This window comes from Malaya genurostris, chromosome 2, assembly GCF_030247185.1.
Source record: "Malaya genurostris strain Urasoe2022 chromosome 2, Malgen_1.1, whole genome shotgun sequence".
In the NCBI taxonomy this organism is placed as follows: domain Eukaryota; kingdom Metazoa; phylum Arthropoda; class Insecta; order Diptera; family Culicidae; genus Malaya; species Malaya genurostris.
Window position 1 is genome coordinate 155280990 of NC_080571.1, and position 23025 is coordinate 155304014.

A 23025-nucleotide genomic window follows, 5' to 3' on the forward strand; every position below is an offset into this window, starting at 1 on the left:
CTAAAATCGGTGTAGCCGAAATCAGGTAAATTCACCTGAGCAGTGTGTAGACATCTTTGAGAAATTGTAGTGCGAATTAAAATTTAGGGGTACATTCCGAATCCAAAAACGAATACCGCTCAAACTGAAATAAATTTATTTGGTAATCGACTATCCAAATCTGCAAACCCGATAAACCTGATTAATTTATGTGAAATGGACATTTTTATACTAATCACCCTGCATTTTCTAAACCAGAAGTCGGATCGGACTAAAAAGTAAGAGGTTTTATAGGATTTTAAGACCTCTCATTTGAATCATAGATGATTCTTAGATTTCATTTGAATCTTAGATCGGTTCAGCCATCTACGAGAAAAATTAATTGCATTATTTTAATTTCGTTTCACATATCATCCTGTGGTTTCGCAATCAGAAGTCGGATCCAAACGTAATTCAGGAACCTTGTTTGGGAGTATACGACTTTTCATATGAATCTGAGTTTGTAGAAAACGGTTTAACCATCTCCGAGAAAATTGAGTGAAATTATTTGTCACACACGCATTTGCTGATCTCGACGAACTGAGTCGTATGGTATATGAAAGTCATGTTCTTCCAGCATTTATTGCTGTAAATAGTTTAAATCAATATAATTATGGAATTACTTCCAACTCGATAATGCTGGTATCATCTGGTTTACATATGCCATATTCGAAAGATTATGTTGCCAAAAATGAAATCGTGTTTCATGTTGCTCCCAAGCATTGCTTTTTCATACAGCGCTCAAAATTCCTTCTACTGGAATAAGGCTTACACAAAAATATCGATATCTCCGTTAAAAATGGCCGGTTTTTAACAATCTATGGCTTGTTGGATAGGTATTACCGAGCGAAATCTAAGTCTGGAAACATATTCTGTTTTCAAGGTCAAATGTGACAGATACTGTCAAAAAACTGAAAATTTTGATATAAAACTTCGTATAAATAAAAAAGAAAACATCCGATCTCAAAACCATTCAATAGCGTTCTGGGTGACGGGGAGACCTTTCATTTGCGACTAGTTTGATCAAAATCGGTCCAGCCATCTCTGAGATCTCGACCTCTTAGTTGACAACACACATACACACACACACATACACACACACACACACACACACACACACACACACACACACACACACACACACACACACACACACACACACACACACACAGACATTTGCTCAGTTCGTCAAGCTGAATCGATTGGTATATGACATTCGGCCCTCCGGGCCTCGGAAAATTTTTCGAAAGTTTGAGCGAATTCTATACCTATTTTTTATATATATAAAAAAAGGTAAAAAGTATTGAGCACTTGAGCAACAATGCTACAAAATCAATTCGATAGTCCCACGACAAAAGGGCCTAACTGAAAATGAGAGCCTCTCTTTGTTCACTTTCTCTTTTGATTATTACGAAGCCATTACTGATTCTCTAAAGTTTCCAATATAAATCGAAAGCTTGTAGTTTTACCTTGAAAGTTTTGCAAAGAGTAAAGCGTCTAATATAAAATCTGTTCAGTTAATCGTATAAAAGAAAAAGTAAACAAAAAGAAACTGTCATTTGCAGTTAGGCCCTTTTGTCGTGGGACAGTCGAATTACTAGTGAACAGTTACGGCCGTTTCATATCATGACGCTCTAGATATAAAATGTCGTCTTAGCGCCATACATTTTATTTATTTACAATAAACAGACACAATTTGGTCTTAATGATAATTCCCAATAATATACAGCGAAAACTTTTCTCTATCGTTTACAATTATGACTTACCCTCACCGAGTACCGAGTCTTTCGAAATTTTTCATCAAAGTGAACATATTGAACGTTATCACGAAAAACGAGATTTCTTAAAAAATTGAATAGCTTTGATGTTTTTTTTTGTTCCTACCACCTGTGCACCGGTATAGGGACCGTGCACGAGGGCGTGGTTTAGTGCCCGGCGACGACAGCGCACGAGGCGGCGAGTGGAAAAAATAATGCTACCATAGCAAAACTTGTAAACTGAGTTTGAAAATTCTTTCTAGCGTATTTTCTCTGCGGATTTTTTCCGAACCCTATGGAACTATTCGCGTGTGGTGCAAACGATTGTTCAACATCTACTGACTATAAAATTTCGAATCGAATTATTCATTCTGTATTTAAATACGGCCACGTCATTTTCTGTCATTGCAGTTGGATTTGTGTATAATATTCGTCAAACTCAAACACTGAAACGATATTCTCAGCGCATTAAATGATTTTTCAATCGACTTGACCGGAAACACTGAAAAATATCTTGCTAAAACATTCTAATTTCAGACCTTTTGTAAAAATTGCTTCTGTGTAATTTCTTTTTATATTTTCACTCAAAGAAAATACCCCAATAAAAAGTTTAAATATTTTTTAAATGAAGTAAGTTTATCTCAAAGTTATTCTTACTTTCGCTGAATTGCAATTATTAAACCACTTGCTATTACTTTACTTTCAGAGCAAAATAGGCCCAAATAACTTTCCATCCGTCAAACTTTGAAATAGGCTACAGTTTTAGATAAATGTAACTACTCGATAAAAAATAACTGCCCGACTGTCAAATTTTAACTTAAAGTTCAAATAATTCGCAGGATGGTCCATACTCTTAGAATGGAGGAAGAAAATAAATTGTGATCGTGAAAATGCTAGCAATCTCACGAGTAGCCAGTTTGACGTATATTGAAAATACGAGTCACGAAGCTACCAACAAATAATCATTTTATTGAAACGCTGAACTGTTTTGCCTTTCTCATATAGAAAGGTTATACAATCACTTGAAAATCGGCTAGTAAAAATTGGCCAAGTGTCATATGCCTTTCCACTCAGTTCGTCGAGCTGAGCAATCTATCTGTGTGTGTGTGTTTCTTAAAAATGACTTAATCGATATTAACCAACTTAGATCTAAATGAAAGGTCTCATGGTTGTACACGGAATTCTTGAATTTCATCCGGATCCGACTTTCGGTTCCGGAACGATAAGGTAAAGTGTGTTAAAAATTATGTAACGTCACTTGAAGAGTCGAAACGAAAAAAGTAAAAAGTTTTCTAAATTGCTCTCGAAAGTATTCCCGAATCTCGAATAACGACGGCATTAAATAGTCATACACTCAAGAAAGGATCTCACTTACTTTTACACTTAGTCCGGTATTACTAATCTTAGGTTCAAATGAATGATCTTATGCTCCTACCAAAAATTAAACATATTTTCGGTTGCAATTAAAATCATGTTAGTTGATGGCCATACGAACCAACTTCGATTATATGTTCTCGGGTTCTAGTGCCCGAAATACCTACAATAGTGGAACTCACTTCGTTTTTTCATCGATGTCAGAGAACTGATTCATTCTGTAGGTTATACTATTTAATGCACAACAAATCTCTTTGGTTTATTTTAAGAATCGGAGAGAAATATTTTAATAGTATACCACAGTATTATATATGAGAATATGATTGATGTGAGAAAAGGATCATTACCACACTATGTTGTATTAAAACGGGTTTTTGACTATTTTATTCAGCGTGAACATATGGTAACAGTGTAAAGCTATAGTAGAGCTTTTTCGCCTATTCGCCACTGATGGCGCTACTTGTTATCGTGCACGGTCCCTATAGTGCAATTTAAAAACGAAGAACAGCATGAGTGAATTTCTACATAAAATCTTAAAACAAATTCAATTGTTTTTTTTTGTTATTGTATCACTAAACCTGACAGGCTAAAGCCAGTGATGGCTCATCTTGCCCAATCCGCTTGTTAAAGGTTTGATATAAAAATTATGAAAAATGTGATGCTTATTACACATGAACCGATCTCATCTATTAATAATAGATGTTTTGTTTTAATGAAACCGATGATTTTCGCAATGTTTTTCATTATATTATGCTAATTTTCATTCAATTTGAACAACTTCATACTCTCAACTAAATAAATCAATAATTTCGAAAACGAAGTAACACCTCAATTATTGTATTTATGATTACCTATGGTTGTGATTGTTGTCCGAAAATTGATATGACCTTTCAGGTATTGAACTAATGTCGTTTTCGTTTTTAAATTGCACTACACCGGTGTAGCGAAAGCTGCGTTTTTACCAATTGCACTAAACCAGTGCTACTCTTTTTCTGAATCGATACCACTGGTGTAGCACTCATCAAAAGTTTGGTGTAGCTCTGTGCAATGGAATCGTTCATTGTAGTCAATGGTTACTGTTTATGTTTTCGTCAGTTTTGTTCGTTTATTCATGCCTCAGTGTAGCACTGCACCGGTGCAGTGCAAATTAAAACGAAAACGCCATAATAGGATATTTGAAACTGATTCCAAATTTTAGGTATAATGAGGATAACAATTAAACCAATGAAGCATTGTGTAGTTTGTACTTACACTGTCAGCACCATACAATCTAAAATGCAAAAAAAAAATTTATAGTACTTACTCTGTCCAACAAGCAATTTCAGTGCCATATTTAATATATTGATCGATTGTTGATTAAATCAAAAAGCGTCAACGAAATTTATATTCACCTAAGACAAGACAGCTCACGTTACGATTTCGGAGCCAAGTCTTTGGGCCACTTTGACGTTTTCTAAGACCTTTTTGGTGTTGTACACTCTCATTGAACATAACTAAAAATTGAGTTACACACCACTCAAATCCATTAAAAAGTGCACGTACACTCAGAAAAATTATATGGTACCAGTTACTATATTTAGGGGTCATTTTGACCATGCGAGTATAGTGGTTTTCAGCCGACAATGCAATCAGGTGATTTCAACAATGGTCAAGTTCATTTTTACTATATAAGCCTTTGGCTTTTGAGCAGTAATATTGAACAGAATATTGCATGAATAACTATTACGAATATGATGGTTACGTACACTCAAATAAAAATTCACGTTCGATTCACTTGAAAAATCACGTAAACTGGTTTCAAATGTCAAATTGAATGTTTTACGTGACGAAATTGAATGTTACACGAACATCCCCTAAAATGAATAGAGTCATCACATAAGATTTACGAGAATTGACTAAACGTCAAACAATTTACGTGAATTTCCAATGTGAAAAACTCGATTTTGAAAATGCGAACAGTGGCCCTCAAAGTGTGAGTAGTGTAAATATTTGAGAGGAATGGTATTTAATTACAATTTTTTACTACATCGACCGGACCATTCCAGTATGAAAGTTTCCATGTGTTCGATTGAACCGAGTGCCTGCTTCAAACAGGCCGATGGTCTACAAAAAAACGAGTTCAGAATCGGTATGAAGCTAGAGACACTGGACCCATGTAATGCGAACTCAACCTGCATCAGTAGTGTTGTGGGAGTTCTCGGATCTCGACTTCAGCTTCGGTTGGATGGCAGTGACAACAAAACGATTTCTGGAGGCTTGTCAATTCGAGATCCCACAAAATACAAATAATAATACCCCTAATAGTATGTTCACATTAGCGCTGATATCAAGTGATATACGGATATACTTGATATCCGATGATATCATGTGTGATATCACTTGATATCCCATACAATTTTATGTCAACGCGTATCACCATTTTGGCATGATATCCGGGATATCATGTACGATATCATGTCGAGTTGTCAAAAATCGCAACTAGCAACACGGATAATGGCATTGAACGCACTCATTTATGAACGTCACTTTGAGAGTGACATTGAACAATCATTATAATTTCGAATTTTTCAACGAATACTGGCGTTAGAAAAACATTAAATGCAAGACTTCAATTATTGATTGAATTGTAGGAGAGAAAAGCAATATTATTGATCTTACTCCTAATGGGAGCATTCAATATGTCAACTTGATTGTCAAACGATATCATTTCGATCGTATGTGAACACTTCCACGTGATATGCGTATCATCTCGGTATATCAAGTGATATAAGCGCTAATGTGAACATGGTATAAGTCCAATACAAACGAACCGCCAATGTTTGGTTCACAGCCTGAACAAGTAAGCCTAGCAAATTACTCCCTTTCATTGCAATAGTTTGAAAATGTGGAAGGAGATCGTTTCTGGCAACGCTTTATGCTAGTTGCTACGGTGCAAAACAAACTTGTTTGTTTATGTTTATCGTTGCTGTATTAAACTGCAACAATCAGTCTAAATATCACCGGCACTAGCACAAAAAATGAAAAAAGAACACAAACACCCACGAATCTACAAATATCAATACAGCTAGTAGTATATTCATGGTGGGTTAACCATTCTAGATTATTGTTTAACTTACATTTCGCTTGTGATCTTGATTATCAGATAAAAACTGTTTGTTTATTTATTTTTCACTATAATAAACAGTAACTATTAGGTTTTTTACCGTCACTGCTAACCTCAATCGGATGAACACTTTTTGACAGTCCAGCAGTACTGTTTGTAAACAGAAATTTCTTTTGTTTGTTTTTTGACAAATTGGATCAGACTATTTACGGTCCGTATCGCCTAAATAAAGTTCTAAAACGAAAGTTCACGATTTAATACGATTCGTTTTTGATATTTATCTTGATATTTATTAAATAAAAGTGACTAGTTGCAAAGCGTAAAGATGATTGTTTTAGATGTGCTCTTCAATTTTTGTTTAAGTTTGTTTGTAAACAGTACCGCTGAACTGTCAAGGATGAATACTTGTTCATTTTTGTCGTCCCGATAAACCAAATTAGGTTTTTTATCGTGACGACACAAATGAACAAGTATTCATCCTTGACAGTTCAGCGGTACTGTTTACAAACAAGCTTAAACAAAAATCGAAGAGCACATCTAAAACAATCATCTTTACACTTTGCAACTAGTCACTTTTATTTAATAAATATTAAAAACGAACCGTATTCAATTGTGAACAAATGTTTTAAAACTTTATTTAGGCGATACGGATCGTAAATGGTCTGATCCAATTTGTCAATAAACAAACAAAAGAAATTTCTGTTTACAAACAGTACTGCTGGACTGTCAAAAAGTGTTCATCCGATTGAGGTTAGCAGTGACGGTAAAAAACCTAATGGTGAACTTGTTCTTACCCTTCAGTGTTGCTAGTTTTATAGAAAACTCGTTAAAGTACACTGAAATGAAAATCGTATTTATATTCATTATATGTGTCATATGAATCATATGCAGGATATAATTCATAGAAATTATATGGAAACATATAATCTTTATTTAATGTGTACTTCAAATCTAAATGGACGTTATCATAATGAAAGTTATAAAAATATCCCATATAATTTATATGGAAATCCGATCGTACTGTTTAAAGCTAAAGAAAGAGTTGTGTCCTCGATATTCATCAACTGCTCCAGACCATTTTTTCAGTAAGTTCCGCATCTCAATGTAATTATAAATCGCTGACAAGACAGCTCATCGAACTTTGTTCAAGGATATGCGTTAACGGACCGTGAAATTAATATCCGGTACGTTTCATTACTATATCTAATGAAGATTAATTTTTTTTTATTTTCAGTCTCGGGATCTCATTTATCTTTCGCAAATATCATGAGGTGCTCCCTTAGGCTGATGTCAGAGTGGAAGCTGGAAGCTGAGCTGAGCGGGTATTTGACATAAGCATGTGAGAAGCGAGAAACATGTTTACGATATAACAAAGTGGGGTTGTCAGAGTGAGTGCTGAGCGGAGCTGAGCTGAAAGCGTTTGAAAACAGGTAGAGCGAGATTGTTATCTTCGATCATCTTTCCTGCTTGAATTTTTGTTGGTTTCACTTTATTACAAACCGAAAATAATGGAAATAGATGCAGAGCTATTAATAAATGAAGTTTTTTCACGTCCGCTCTTGTGGAATCAACTAGATAAAAGTAACCGCAACAGAATTAAGGTGGATCATAATAAAGATGATGAAACTCGCCATTTTTACGTCTTTGCAGATTTATTGGATGTATTCCAATAACTTTCTTTTTTCCGAAAAAGTGATTGTGAACGGTTGGAGAAACGAAAAATTTTTCATCAGACGAGTTCATGTTTATTTATGATTGTCAGTTTCTAAACAAACTTTTATAGCGTTCAGTCTGACATCCTCCCGCTTCTAATCAAGCTTAAACAAGTTTAGCTTCCAACCCAGCTCAGCTTCCAGCTTCCACTCTGACATCAGCCTTAGGGAACTGAACACTAGTATAGCTTGAATCCTCAAATAAAAGTAATAGTTTGCGATTATATATATATATATATATATATATATATATATATATATATATATATATATATATATATATATATATATATATATATATATATATATATATATATATATATATATATATATATATATATATATATATATATATATATATATATATATATATATATATATATATATATATATATATATATAGAGTGAACAAAATATGCGCTTCATAAGTTGTTCCAATGTATGTTGTGAGGATATCTAGTAATGGTTAAAAGACGCGCCAATAAATGTGACTCAGACTGGAAATTTCATTCGTTTTATTAAAATCCTGTAAAAATAACGTTAAGAAGAATTTTATGTTTCATAAGATTATTTTATATATTTTACATGATGTTGAACACATCTTGTAACCAAATACAAATTATAATACGGAGTACTCCGACAAATTTTCAAGGACACATTTTGCATCGTGCGGTACATTGTCATGATACACTGTCAGAGTGACAATGTACTTAAACGAATTTCCTATAAAACTAGCAACACTGAAGGGTAAGAACAAGTTCACTATAGTTACTGTTTATTATAGTGAAAAATATGTAAGAGAAGAAGACAAAAATACCCAAAGCTAATAAATATCGTCAAAAGAAGTGCTAAAAATATAAGTGCAAAAAATTAAAAAGCAGTGATCGAAAGGAGAAAAATAAATACAGGAAGCTACTGAATATTATTGAAAGCAGCAAAGCGTTAAAAGCATTAGTGTAGAAAAAAGAATAATACGAAGAGAAAAAACAAAAGAAATGCTACAACAGCATAATACCGCGGGAAGACTTACAAGATCGCAAATGTTGCCAAAAATCAAAACCGCTGCTGGTGGAACGCAGTCTCAAAACATAACAGGAGCAATCCCTAAACGTCCTCTAAATGCGAAAGCAAAGGAAAAAAAGTTTGTAGGAGGAAGGCTAAGAACACAAAGCAATAAAGGTAAAAGTCCAAAAAAACACGATTATCCGCTCAATATGAACCAAGAAGGAAGCCAGCAAGAACAAACAAATAGTATACTGGACTCTGTAGTCCTTACGAAGGTGGCATATCTGGAGCCGATTGATTATGCAATCGGTATTCCAAATCATCCAGTGGCAGTGGGCAAATTATTGTATGATATCGGTTTTAACCGCTGCGAAGAAATAACAAAAGTGGGAAGATTCAGGTACAAATTAGACCTAATGAGCGAAAATGATTTTGCAGAGCTACAAAAACTCGAGATCAGCCAGAAGAACCTCAGAATATTTTTACCCATAAACCATAAGCAAACAATTTGCTTTGTACCTAATGTGCCAACGGATTTCGAGGAAGATGATTTAATAAACCACATTGAATGCGATTACAATGTTGTAAAAGTCGAGCGCATTAAAAAAAGGGGAAAACACGATACGATTGTTGACACTACAAATATAAAAGTTACAGTTCAGGGAAGAGAGCTTCCAGAACGTATAAAAATCTACGGATGCGCTTTTAGAACCGAACTCTATATATACCCTGTCAAACAATGCTTCAAGTGTTGGAAGTACGGACACACACAAAAATTTTGCCTAGGTAAACCGGCTTGCCAAAACTGCGGAGAGGCACACCATCCCGAGCAATGTCAAAATACGACAAGATGTAAAAATTGCAGCAAAAATCACGGAGCTGCCGACAAAGAGTGCCCAGAAAGAATTAGACGAAAGAAAATAGTAAAGGAAATGGCGAAAAAACGTATCTCCTTTGCAGAGGCGGAGAAAACCCTCCCTCGATCTACAAATCGTTTCGAAGCTCTCGCGGAGGAAAATTTTCCTGCTCTGTTTAATGCAGGAACCGAAGATAATACAAATAAACCAGGCATAAACAGACGTTCGCCAAGACGCACGTCTAGAAGGCATCAGGAAGAAGCAAATACTGAAACACCCTTAGGAAGCCTGACCAGAGAAAAAAGAGGAGAGTACAATTCTCACATCACAGAAAATGTTCACAAGACCACGGAATTTGAGTCCTTCATAGAACAGCTCAGAAAGATATTCCTACAACAACTGCAACAAAAACTTTTCCAAGCACCTTTAGTCAAACTGCGAGAAACTATAATGAACAGACTGAAGAGTGAGATGTCAGCTATAGAAATAGACGAATTATTGATCAAAATATGCACGGAGCTCGATAAAATAATAAACAACGACAACAACAATACCGCCGAATCGAGAATATCAAACGAAAGCAACAATGGTGAATAAAACCTTGAATATTGTACAAAATAATATACAAAGTTTAAGACCTGTTGAAACAAGAGAAGAGCTTTACACAACCCTCATGAAAAACGCAGTAAACGCAGCCATACTTCAAGAGATATGGCTAAAAGAAAAAGAGTTTTTTAAAATGAAGAACTATAACCTGATTTCGAAACGGAGAGAGCAAGGATATGGCGGAGTCGGCATACTCGTACACACGGAATTTGACTATGAGGAGCTCATCCTGCCCGATATGGATCCTTTGGAAGTTGTTGGAGTCAAAATAAGAAGTGGTTTCGACTCGGTAACCCTGATATCTGCTTATCTTCCACCGACGAATAGCTTCAACACTGAAACGAAGAGAGCTCTAACAGCATTCTTTGACTGCATCTCTAGAATTCCAGGAGAAAAAATAATAGGCGCGGACTTTAATGCCCATCACGAGTCTTGGAGTCCACATTTCCCCTCGTGTGCCAGAGGCAAATATTTAAAAGATTTGATCGATTTATCGGAATATGTCTTACTCAACGATGGCACAGCCACTATCATACAAGCACCCGATGCCAGAGAATCAGCTGTGGATATCACTCTCGTCTCGGCAAATATTGCAAGGAAAACATCCTGGGAAGTACGGCAAGAAGAGTTTGGCAGTATCCACTGCTCCATTTGGTTGAAAGTTGACAGTAACATTCCAGTGGCAAAAACACATATAAAAAAGATCAACAAATCAAAGGTAGTCGATCTCCTCAGTTCGATTCGACCCCAATTTCTTTACTCCCCGAATGAAATGGTCGAAATCTTCAACGACGCAGTGGAAAAATCGTCTTACATAATTTCAAACAAAAAAGCCAACTATTTAAAAAGTTGGTGGAACTCAGATATAGGAGCACTTTATGAAACAAAAAGAAAAGCCTTAAGGGACTATAACGCGAACAAAACACGAACCAATTTTATAGAAGTGCAAAAAACGAGAGCCACCTTCAAAAAAATGGTGCGCAAGGAAAAACGTCGCTACGTCGCAGATCTCATCTCTAAAGTGGACGAAAATACCCCAACCAAACAGCTATGGAACATAGTGAAGGGCATCGATACCTCGCTGTCAGGGACAACCAAAAAGACTGGTCTGATTTCTTATGAAAAAGGATTGGATTTCATGAATCATTATTTCCAGGGAAAGAACAAGAATGTAAAGATGCCTAGGGCCTCTACGCAAGACACCCTTGAAGGATATGAAATGGCCCTCAAAGATGAAGAGATTTTAAAAGCACTCGCAAGAACAAAAACCTTTTCTGCTCCTGGCAAAAATCAAATTTCTTATGACATCTTGAAACAACTCCCGTACACAATGCAACTGAAGATATCAGAAATGATTAGCAGAGTTTTCGTCTCTGAAGTCATACCACCTAGTTGGAGGATAACTGAAGTAAAGCCAATTCCCAAGAAAAACGTTGATATAGCCCTCCCAAACGCAAGAAGGCCAGTCGCCTTAATGAATGTCGAAATCAAACTTATCAACGCTGTCATAAAGGACAGATTAACTGAAATAGCTGATATCGGTAAGTTGATACCAGAGCTCTCCTTTGGCTTCCGGAAACATAGGTCAGCAACCACATGTGTGACATATTTAATAAACTCCATCTGCGAAACCAAAACACAGGACAACGAAGCCATAGTAGCCTTTCTGGATGTCAAAATGGCATATGACTCTGTCAACACGACAAAACTTTCGAACATCTTGACGAACCTACAAATACCCAGGAAAATCATTTCATGGCTCTACGAATATCTCCGACATCGAGTCATGCGTCTGGAAACTGAAAACGGTGAAATAGAAAGAGTAGTTTCAGAAGGGCTCCCACAAGGTTGTCCTGTATCACCAATTCTATACAATTTCTACACTGCAGCCTTGCATGAGCTAAGTGATGACTCATGCGAGCTAGTACAATTCGCAGACGACTTCGCTGTGATCGCGAAAGGGGACACACTCGAACTAGCTGAACAAAATCTAAACAGATTCCTCAATAAATTGGCTGACCGACTAAAGGAACTTGACCTACATATAAGTCCGCAAAAATCCGCAGTGGTACCCTTCACAAGCAAACGTGTTGACCATTTGAGAATAAAAATTGGAGGACAAACGGTCGAAATAGTAAATACACACCTCTACCTTGGATACAAAATGGACCGCACACTGCGACACCGGAAACACATCGAGGCCGTCATACGAAAAGCAAGCGAAAAGCTAAACCTGCTAAAACTGCTAGCAAAAGGCACCGAAGGAGCAAATCCAGAAACATTGATAAAAGTCGGGAACGCTATAATCCGTAGTAGAATCGAATATGGAGCCTCTTCCTATGGCAACGCAGCGGACACCATTTTGAACAAACTCCAAGCTCTCCAAAACAATTACATCCGTATAGCAATGAAATACCTTCGAAGCACCCCTGTCCATGTGCTTCTAGCGGAATCGGGACAGTTACCAATAAAGCATAGAATTGAAGCTCTAACCAAAAAGGAGATGATAAGAAGCATGTACCACAAAACACCACTGATACGTTTCATCAGCAAAACATTATCGATGGAAATGCCAAATGGATCTTTCTTCTCTGAATTGGCAATCAAACACATGGACGTTCTCTACCAAGTACATCCTTCAGACAAAAGTGTAGCGTGGGAAACGCGAATGAAATTCTTCCACAACTTCGACCTGAAGGATATCGTGCAACCTACCATTAGTGAAAACGATTACAAAAAAACTGAACATAGTAGACTAGTATGGCAAAAACTTTTTGAGGAAGTAAATGGAACCAAATATAAGGACCACAAACGTATATATACAGATGCCTCGAAGACGCCCAGAGGAACTGCATGGGCCATATATGACGAAGGAGATCGTTCAGTAATCGCGGAGAACATCAACAACAACTATTCTATTATGAATGCAGAATTGCAAGCTATAGCCAAAGCAATTGAACACGCAAAAATGAAAAACTATGGAAAGACAGTCGTTTTCACTGATTCAAGAAGTGCATGTAAATCGCTAATGAACAACACGTCACTCTTTGAGAATTTTATTGTATATAACATTTACAAGGATATAAAAGATATGCGAAGAGGGGCGTTAAAAATCCAATGGATCCCCAGCCACACCGGCATTCAAGGAAACGAAATAGCTGATCAAGCGGCAGTCTCTAAAACGTATGACAAACAAACGGAACATATTGGTATAACACTCGGTGATGCACTCGCTCTAAGCCAGAAGGAGATCTGGTATGATTGGTCGGAAGCGTACAAGGCACTATCCAATTCTAAAGGACGATGGCACTACGAAATACTCAAAACACCTGAAAGGAAAATATGGTTCAAGGATCTGACACTAAGGAAAAATCAAATAAAAATTTTAAACAGAATTCGCTCTGGACATACCTTCACGAGAGAAAGAAGGGCGTTGTGGCGCCTCGAGGATGATGATTGCTGCGAAATCTGCTTAGAACGAGAAGACCTAAAACATGCACTCTACATCTGCTCAAAATACAACAACACTAGAGCCAAATACACAGTATTAGAGCACATGAAACAACTAGAAACAGTCTTTCTAGAAAATTGCGAAGAGAGCATGAAACAAATCTGCAATTTCATAAAGGACATCAAACTACAAGTATAAAAACAAATGATAATTTGACATACAAACAAATAATAACGGTACAAAACCGAACAAAAGACGACAGAGGCGAGATGGATCAACCATGATCTTAGCCAGTCTGTTTACTTCAGACAACACAAAGGAAAAAAAAAATATGTAAACACAAGCGAAGTCAGAAGAACTATAATCTTAACCGAGGAATTGTAAAACTGGAGAGATGAAAGTAAAAGAATCGCGCGCAGCCAAATGCTCTACAAACAAGTTAATCAAATGATCAGCGAAACGAGCACAGTGCTTGTTGATCTAGAGATGAAGAAACAGGAACTGATGCAACAAGTGAGCGCCGTCAAAAAACGTACTACTGATGATAATGGGCCAACAGGCGTTGTTAGCGAGGAATTGGTGCGGAAAGCGAGGAAAAGGTTTAAACAAACATTTTAAAGTATGATAAACAATCGGGTATGTTTTTCAGCAGATTCTAAATGATTCCCGGTTAGACCAAATTTCAAAAATCCTTTGTCAAAATTGACAACGATCACGATGGCATATCAAAGTGGAAGATGTTTGCAACTGATTTGAGTGTTTCTTCTGGCGTTCAGCAGCGCTCCAACCTAGGCTAAACAGCCAACACGCTGTGACTCTGGGCACATAAGCAATAGTTCGCACAAACCTTCCATTCCGATATTCAACTAGCCGTATAGAGATAAAGAAAAAACATCAATGCAGTGAAGAACTGATTGTGTGTGAGAATGCCGTCGCAAGTAGAAAGTGACAACTTCTGGTAACTTTTCTTTTGCCGGATCGGATAGTAAATGGTAAAAGACCTTTAACACTACTTTCCGACATACCAGAGACTTGGGTGATTCGCATTGTTCAGATGCCTAAGCCCAACTCCTCTGGTAGAAGGTAAAAGTTAAGTTACTAGAAGATTTCTGCTTGCTTAAATGACCCTCTGTCACGTCTCACTTTTCCGTTCTATATTTTCACATCCCTGCTCTCCCTTGAGTACTATCATTCTATAATTTTCATTGTCTATTTCTACAAAAAAAATTATCTCTGGTTAGGAGAATATCGCAAAAAGAAAAAAGAAATATTGACTACTAAACTTAGTCGTTAAAAAAGAAAAAGAGTAAAAATTAACATGATGGGTTTCCATCGGGGTAGCGATGAATGGAGCGCTGCTGAACGCCGCGTACAACCTAGGCTAAACAGCCAACACGCTGTAACTCTGGGCACATAAGCAATAGTTCGCACAAACCTTCTATTCCGATATTCAGTTAGCCGTATAGAGATAAAGAAAAAACATCCATGCAGTGAAGAACTCATTGTGTGTGAGAATGCCGTCGCAAGTAGAAAGTGACAACTTCTGGTAACCTTTCTTTTGCCGGTTCGGATAGTAAATGGTAAAAGACCTTTAACACTACTTTCCGACATACCAGAGACTTGGGTGATTCGCATTGTTCAGATGCCTAAGCCCAACTCCTCTGGTAGAAGGTAAAAGCACAGACTAACAGACAGGACACTCAAATTAGATTCTTCAATCATTTTAACGGTCTTTTCGAATATTCCTTTATTTGGGACAGTACTCACGTGTGTCATGATGGCGCCACGTTACCCTATCGAAAACATCCTGTCTGTCATCTAGACTGTGTTTATTTTTTTCATTTACCAACAGAGTTGCCATTCATACAGAATTACCTGTAATGTATTGATTTGTTTACGTCCATGCGAATTTCATGCAGGATACAGATTTAATACATATGGCCAAAACTATATACATAATTGTGCCTATTTCTCATCCTCCAACGCAAGACAAAATCGAACCCGTTTTGTTACAATATTTACTTGCTTCTGGTCTGCCGCCACTTAATTTCTGGTGAAAACTACCGACACAATAAAAAATAGTCTAGATGAACAACGTTGAGTCAAATAAATGGTTACCTTCCAACATCGCGAAAAAGGCGGGTGGGTAATGTCAGAGACATAACTGGATGTCGTGAATACGAAAACAACTGACATGTTCCTTAACACTTCCGAATATCAATTAGTTGATCAATTGTATGAATTATGCAAGCATTCCCCTTTGCACATTTTCCGCAAAAACAAAGAAGGCTTCACTTTTTATTGAGAGGCTTGTTTCTACCTGATTTCGTTTGTAGCTTTTTCACTAATGGGCGGTCCTAACAGCTATAAAAATATCCGCATTCAGAATTTTAATGTTGATTATTTCATTTCGGATTTGCATAATTTATTGAAAGAAACTAGCAATATGCTGAAGGGACTCGTTTCTAGCATTCAGAAAGGTCAAATTGCGTAATTCTCTACGACATTAAACTCTGGAACATTTTTCGCGAAAACAAAGAAGGCTTCACTTGATCTCGTTTACTGTGAGTTTCACACAGCGAAATGTGCACAAATCTAACCAAACTGTTCTAGATTTGCAGTAAACTGAGGATATTTCCCTACGATTTGCCAACAACAAATCCTAATAGTTCTTTAGAAAACTTTTAGAGCCATTAGAACGGCTGATTTTGTGCAATGCTCTCCACCGTTGTTTTTTCACCAATGCTAATGACTGGCAGCTGTGACGTAATCGCTCTTGTCGAAAGCGAAACTAATTGTGCAGACGACACAAAACACATCTGCTCGCAGTGGCGATAGAATCCAAACTGATTCAAGTTTTGTTGAGAGGCTTGTTTCTACCTGTTTTCGTTTGTAGCCTTTTCACTAATGGGCGGTCCTAACGGCTATAAAAATAGCCGCATACAGAATTTTAATGTCGATTATATCATTTCGGATTTGCATAATTTATTGAAAGAACCTATCAATATGCTGTATGGATTCGTTTCCAGCATTCAGAAGAGTCAAATTGCGTAATTCTCTACGACATTAAACTCTGGAACATTTTTCGCAAAAAAGGCTTCACTTGATCTCGATTACTGTGAATTTCACACAGCGAAAAGTGCACAAATCTAAGCAAACTGTTCTTGATTTGCAGTAAACTGAGGATATTTCCCTACGATTTGCGAACAACAAATCCTAATAGTTCTTTAGAAAACTTTTAGAGCCATTAGAACGGCTGATTTTGTGCAATGCTCTCCACCGTTGTTTTTTTTCCCAATGCTAATGACTGGCAGCTGTGACGTAATCGCTCTTGTCGAAAGCGAAACTAGCTGTGCAGACGACACAAAACACATCTACTCGCAGTGGCGATAGAATCCAAACTGATTGAATTTTTGTTAACAGATTTCCTTTTATGTGATTTCGTTTGTAGCTTTTTCACTAATGGGCGGTCCTAACGGCTTTAAAAATAGCCGCATATAGAATTTTGATGTCGATTATTTCATTTCGGATTTGCATAATTTATTGAAAGAAACTATCAATATGTTGTAGGGATTCGTTTCTAGCATTCACAAGGACCAAATTGAGGAACTCACTGCGATATTCACCACTTCTCGGAACATTTTTCCCGGACGATTTGTTGTACAGCAGCAGATATTTCGTTCTCTTCCTTAGAACGCGTTCTGATTGGCTGGTGTTGACATGGATCAAATGAGACAAGTTTTTCAATAGTGTACTATTGAAATACTTCAATGCTTTTGCTATACACGTTTAAATTGAAAAATTTCGATTCTATTGGTAGTTAGATTATATAAATCCTTTCACAGATCACTGAGCTATGAGCTTTAAAAATACGAGAAAGGCAAACGCGCCATATGAATTATCCTCTTCGATACTCGTTTATACCAAACATTTCAGAAAAGTTTAATTTTGAATTATTTGAGACTATGTCACAAAACTGAAAATTTTATCATAAAATTGTGATCATATTTCCGATGGCATGTCGCAAGAATTATGTTGATTCATTAGATACAACAAAAGATATTCACGATCAAAAACTTATCACTCTCTCAGAGGGTAAATTTTGAAAAGGCACCCCAAAGTAAAGTAAGTCGTATTCACGACAAAAAATGGGTTGTATAGAGGTACAGTAAAGTAAATTCCGCATAATTCTTTAGGAGTATTATTATGGTTTTAAGAACAACCGAATAGAAGTCTGGAATAGAGAACTGGACCCTGAGTTCAAGACCTAAATTTAGATCCAATAACAGACTCAGAATCCAGTTTCAGTCGCTGCTGGTTCTCGCCTTGGTGGCCAGCAAGCGAATGAGAGATGCGACCTGAGCGTTTGAGGTTTTTATTAACCACGCAGAAGGTGCATTCTCTCTCGCAGCTGGTTAACTCCCGCAGCTGCTGCTGGCTGGTCCTCGCGCCTCGATGGCCAGCAAGCGAATGAGAGATGCGACCTGAGCGTTTGAGGTTTTTATTAACCACGCAGAAGGTGCATTCTCTCTCGCTGCTGGTTAACTCCCGCTGCTGCTGCTGGCTGGTCCACGCGCTTCGATGGCCAGCAAGCGAATGAGAGATGCGACCTGAGCGTTTGAGGTTTTTATTAACCACGCAGAACGTGCATTCTCTCTCGCTGCTGCTGCTGGCTGGTCCACGCGCTTTGATGGCCAGCAAGCGAATGAGAGATGCGACCTGAGCGTTTGAGGTTTTAATTAACCACGCAGAAGGTGCATTCTCTCTCGCTGCTGGTTAACTCCCGCTGCTGCTGCTGGCTGGTCCACGCGCTTCGATGGCCAGCAAGCGAATGAGAGATGCGACCTGAGCGTTTGAGGTTTTTATTAACCACGCAGAAGGTGCATTCTCTGTCGCTGCTGGTTGATGATTCCACTCCCACGACGTCTGCTTCCATCGAACGCACGAAAAGAAATGATCGATTTTCGATCACGGTTCCCCTTTTATACGCATTCAGTTGAAGATATGTGCCTGACTATCTCAAAATCGTCGTCCTTGCGCGAAAAACCCAAGCGAAAGTAAAAAGTTTTCCGCGTTGTTTTCAAATTTTAAGAAAACTTAATTTTTGAGTTGTTTGTGGTTATCGCACACTGTTCAAAATATTATCCTGAATTCCTGATCATATTTTTGATGAAATGGTAAAAGAATTATGTTGCTACCATTAATACAAGTCGAGATATTCGCGATTAAGTTCTGCCCATTCTTCCATATGGCTAATTTTGAAAAGGCGCCCCATAGTAAAGTAAGTCGTATTCACGACAAAAGTTAAATATATTATCAACGTAATCCAATAATTTAATGTGACGATTCATTTTCAAATATTTTGATGAAATCAGGCATCCCTGCAAGCAGCTGATCAGTGTTGACAAACGAGGGGAAACCAACTAGTAAAAAAACTTTTACATAACACAAGGGGTGTACAGATAGTAAATAGTTCGCGCAGTACAATATAGGTGGAGCTAGTGCATCACGAAAAATTATTTTTTATAAGAATTTACTCATACTGTCATGTCTGTTAGTCTGTGGTAAAAGTTAAGTTACTAGAAGATTTCTGCTTGCTTAAATGACCCTCTGTCACGTCTCACTTTTCCGTTCTATATTTTCACATCCTTGCTCTCCCTTGAGTACTATCATTCTATAATTTTCATTGTCTATTTCTACAAAAGATCTCTGGTTAGGAGAATATCGCAAAAAGGAAAAAATATATTTTATATAAAAATCTGAAATCTCCCTTTTGACTTCAGCCAGTAGGGTAACAGAGGTATTTTGGCCACTTCATATATTTTGGCCCACCTTGCAAACTTTATGGATTTAATCGATGTTAAGTAACCCATGTTGCATCAATTTGAAGCTAATCACATCAAATTACCTATTGCGGAAGGGGTTCTCAAAGATATTACAATATTTGGTGGATATTTTTACAAAGTGGGCCAAAATAAAATCAATCCTAAAGTGGGCCAAAATACCTCTGTTAACCTATATAAAATAGTAATTTTCTGGTATCTAAATTTTATATTAACTGATAGGTGAATGTGATATGAGCAGTACATTATATTTTACCTATGAAACACGTAGCTTTTACTGGATTATGCATTAAACAGTTTTTAAATGCCAGTCCATTAAAACCTATCTGAAAGAATTTACCGGAAACAAGCTGAAAGGTGTTTGCTTCATCCGATCCCCATAACGATTTTCTTACTTACTCTTACTCTACCAGTCGTAGACCACGCGGGTCTCTGCTGTATACAGGAGGCGTCTCCATTCAACTCGGTTCATGGCTGTTCGCCGCCAGCCTCGGTAGCTGCGAAGGGTCCGCAGGTCGTCCTCAATTTGATCGATCCATCTTGCCCGCTGCGCGCCTCTTCTTCTTATACCGGTCGGATCATTATCGAGAATCATTTTAACCGGGTTGTTCTCCGACATTCTAACAACATGCCCGGCCCACCGTAACCGCCCGACCTTGGCCGTTTGGACGAGGGTTGGTCCTCCCAGCAACTGGTGCAGTTCATGGTTCATTCGCCTTCTCCACGTACCGTCTTCCATCCGCACTCCACCGAAGATGGTTCGCAACACCTTCCGTTCAAAAACAGCTAGTGCGCGTTGGTCCTCCGCAAGCATTGTCCAGGACTCATGCCCGTAGAGGATAACCGGTCTAATCAGCGTTTTGTAGATAGTTAACTTCGTACGACGGCGAATTTTGCTCGATCGAAGCGTCCTGCGCAGTCCAAAGTAAGCACGATTTCCTGACAATATGCGTTTCTGAATTTCTCTGCTGGTGTCATTATCGGCAGTCACCAGTGAGCCCAAGTACACGAACTCGTCGACCATTTCGATTTCATCACCACCAATCAGAACTCGTAATGGGTGGCTGACGTTATCTTCTCTCGAGCCCCTGCATTTCATGTACTTTGTCTTTGACACATTGATGTCTAGTCCGATCCGCTTGGCCTCAGCTTTTAGTCCGATGTACGTATCTTTCATCTTCTCAAAGTTGCGTGCTATAATATCAATATCATCAGCGAAACCAAGTAGCTGGACGGACTTTCTGAAAATCGTGCCACTCGTGTCTATCCTCGCTCTTCTTATCACACCCTCCAAAGCAATGTTGAATAGCAGACACGAAAGGCCATCACCTTGCCGTAGCCCTCTGCGAGTTTCGAAGGGACTCGAGTTTATCCCCGATACTCGAACAACGCACATCACTCGATCCATCGTAGCCTTGACCAATCGTATCAGTTTGTCCGGGAATCCGTAGTCGTGCATGATTTTCCATAGCTGTTCTCGATCGATTGTGTCGTAGGCTGATTTGAAATCGATGAATAAGTGATGTGTGGGCACATTGTATTCGCGGCACTTTTGCAACACCTGGCGGATGGCGAACACTTGGTCCGTGGTAGCACGTTCACCCATAAATCCTGCCTGATATTGTCCCACGAATTCGTTTGCAATCGGTGAAAGTCGACGGCATAAGATTTGGGAGAGTACCTTGTAGGCGGCGTTCAGCAGAGTTATCGCGCGGTAATTGCAGCACTCCAGCTTATCGCCCTTTTTGTAGATGGGACACACGATTCCTTCCATCCATTCCTCCGGTAAAATCTCGTCCTCCCAGATCTTGGTAACGACCCAGTGCAGTGCTTTCACTAGTGCATTACCACCGTGTTTTAGTAGCTCGCTTGGTAGTTGATCAACACCAGCAGCCTTATTATTTTTCAACCGGCTTACCACCTCCTCCACTTCTTGGAGGTCTGGGACCGGCAGTCTATCGTCCTCCGCACGCGTTCCCAAGTTCGTTACCGCGCCGCCACTTTCGTATTCCGCCACATCGCCATTGAGGTGCTCGTCGAAATACTGCCGCCACCTCTCGATCACCTCACAGTGGTTCGTGAGAAGATCCCCGTTGGTGTCCTTGCACATATCGGCCTGTGGCACATGGCCTCTGCGCGAACGGTTCACCTTCTCGTAGAACTTCCTTGTGTCATTAGCACGGAACAGCTGTTCCATCGCTTCGCGATCTCGGTCTTCCTGTTGGCGCTTTTTTCTACGGGATACCGAGTTTAGTCTGTTCCGCGCCTGTCTGTATCTCTCCTCGTTTGCTCTCGTCCGGTGTTGCAGCTTACTCGCCCAAGCTGCATTCTTCTCGGCCACTAACTGTTCACATTCGTCGTCGAACCAGTCGTTCCTTACGTTCGGTGCCGCCGTACCTAGCGTTGCTGAAGCAGTGCTACCTATAGCAGATCGGATGTGTCTCCAGCCATCTTCAAGAGTAGCTGCACCAAGCTGCTCTTCCGTTGGTAGTGCCACTGCCAACTGCTGCGCGTAATCTTGGGCTACTCCTGCATCCCGGAGCCGCGCAATGTTAAACCGCGACGTAGCCACCGTCGAAAGTTTTGAGCGCATGCATACAGCAACCAAGTAGTGGTCCGAATCTATATTCGCACTGCGGTAGGTGCGAACATTGTTGATGTCCGAGAAGAATTTTCCGTCGATCAAAACGTGGTCGATTTGGTTTTCGGTCTGTTGGTCAGGTGATCTCCAGGTAGCTTTGTGGATATCCTTGCGGGGAAAGAAGGTGCTTCTGACTACCATTCCTCGGGAGGCCGCAAAGTTGACACACCGTTGGCCGTTGTTATTCGATGCGGCATGCAGGCTGTTCGGCCCGATTACCGGTCGGTACATTGCCTCCCTTCCTACCTGGGCATTCATGTCACCGATGACAATTTTTACGTCTCTGCGTGGGCAGCCGTCATAGACTTGTTCCAGCTGCACGTAGAACGCTTCTTTCTCGTCATCGGGTCTCCCTTCATGTGGGCAGTGCACGTTGATGATGCTGTAATTGAAAAAACGGCCTTTAATTCTCAACTTACACATCCTAGCGTTGATCGGCTGCCACCCAATCACTCGCTGACGCATCTTGCCCAGCACTATAAAGCCAGTTCCCAGCTCGTTTGTTGTGCCACAGCTTTGGTAGAAGGTCCGCTTTTCCACACCTTCTGTCCCATCCAACAAAGCTCCTGCAGCGCTACGACGTCGAAGCTGCGAGGATTTAGTTCGTCGTATATTATCCTGTCGCAGCCTGCGAAACCTAGCGACTTGCAGTTCCATG

At 38.9% G+C, this 23025-nt stretch overlaps 1 protein-coding gene and 1 long non-coding RNA gene across 3 annotated transcripts in view; both read right to left on the minus strand.

Annotated features, from left to right (window-relative positions):
- Nucleotides 1-4603, minus strand: part of LOC131429682 (protein ROP) — a 609112-nt gene extending 604509 nt beyond the window's left edge. For both annotated transcript variants that reach the window (XM_058593974.1, XM_058593973.1), the window contains exon 1: nt 4453-4603. In XM_058593974.1, coding sequence (XP_058449957.1) covers nt 4453-4480 — 28 coding nt within the window. In that variant the 5' untranslated portion in view covers nt 4481-4603. The remainder of the gene's footprint in view (nt 1-4452) is intronic.
- An 8822-nt stretch (nt 4604-13425) lies between these two features.
- Nucleotides 13426-14142, minus strand: LOC131430207 (uncharacterized). The gene is made up of 2 exons (XR_009229497.1): nt 13844-14142; nt 13426-13761 (listed from the first exon to the last, which is right to left on the minus strand). It is a non-coding gene; the product is annotated as an uncharacterized LOC131430207 (long non-coding RNA).
- Nucleotides 14143-23025: the final 8883 nt, after the last annotated feature.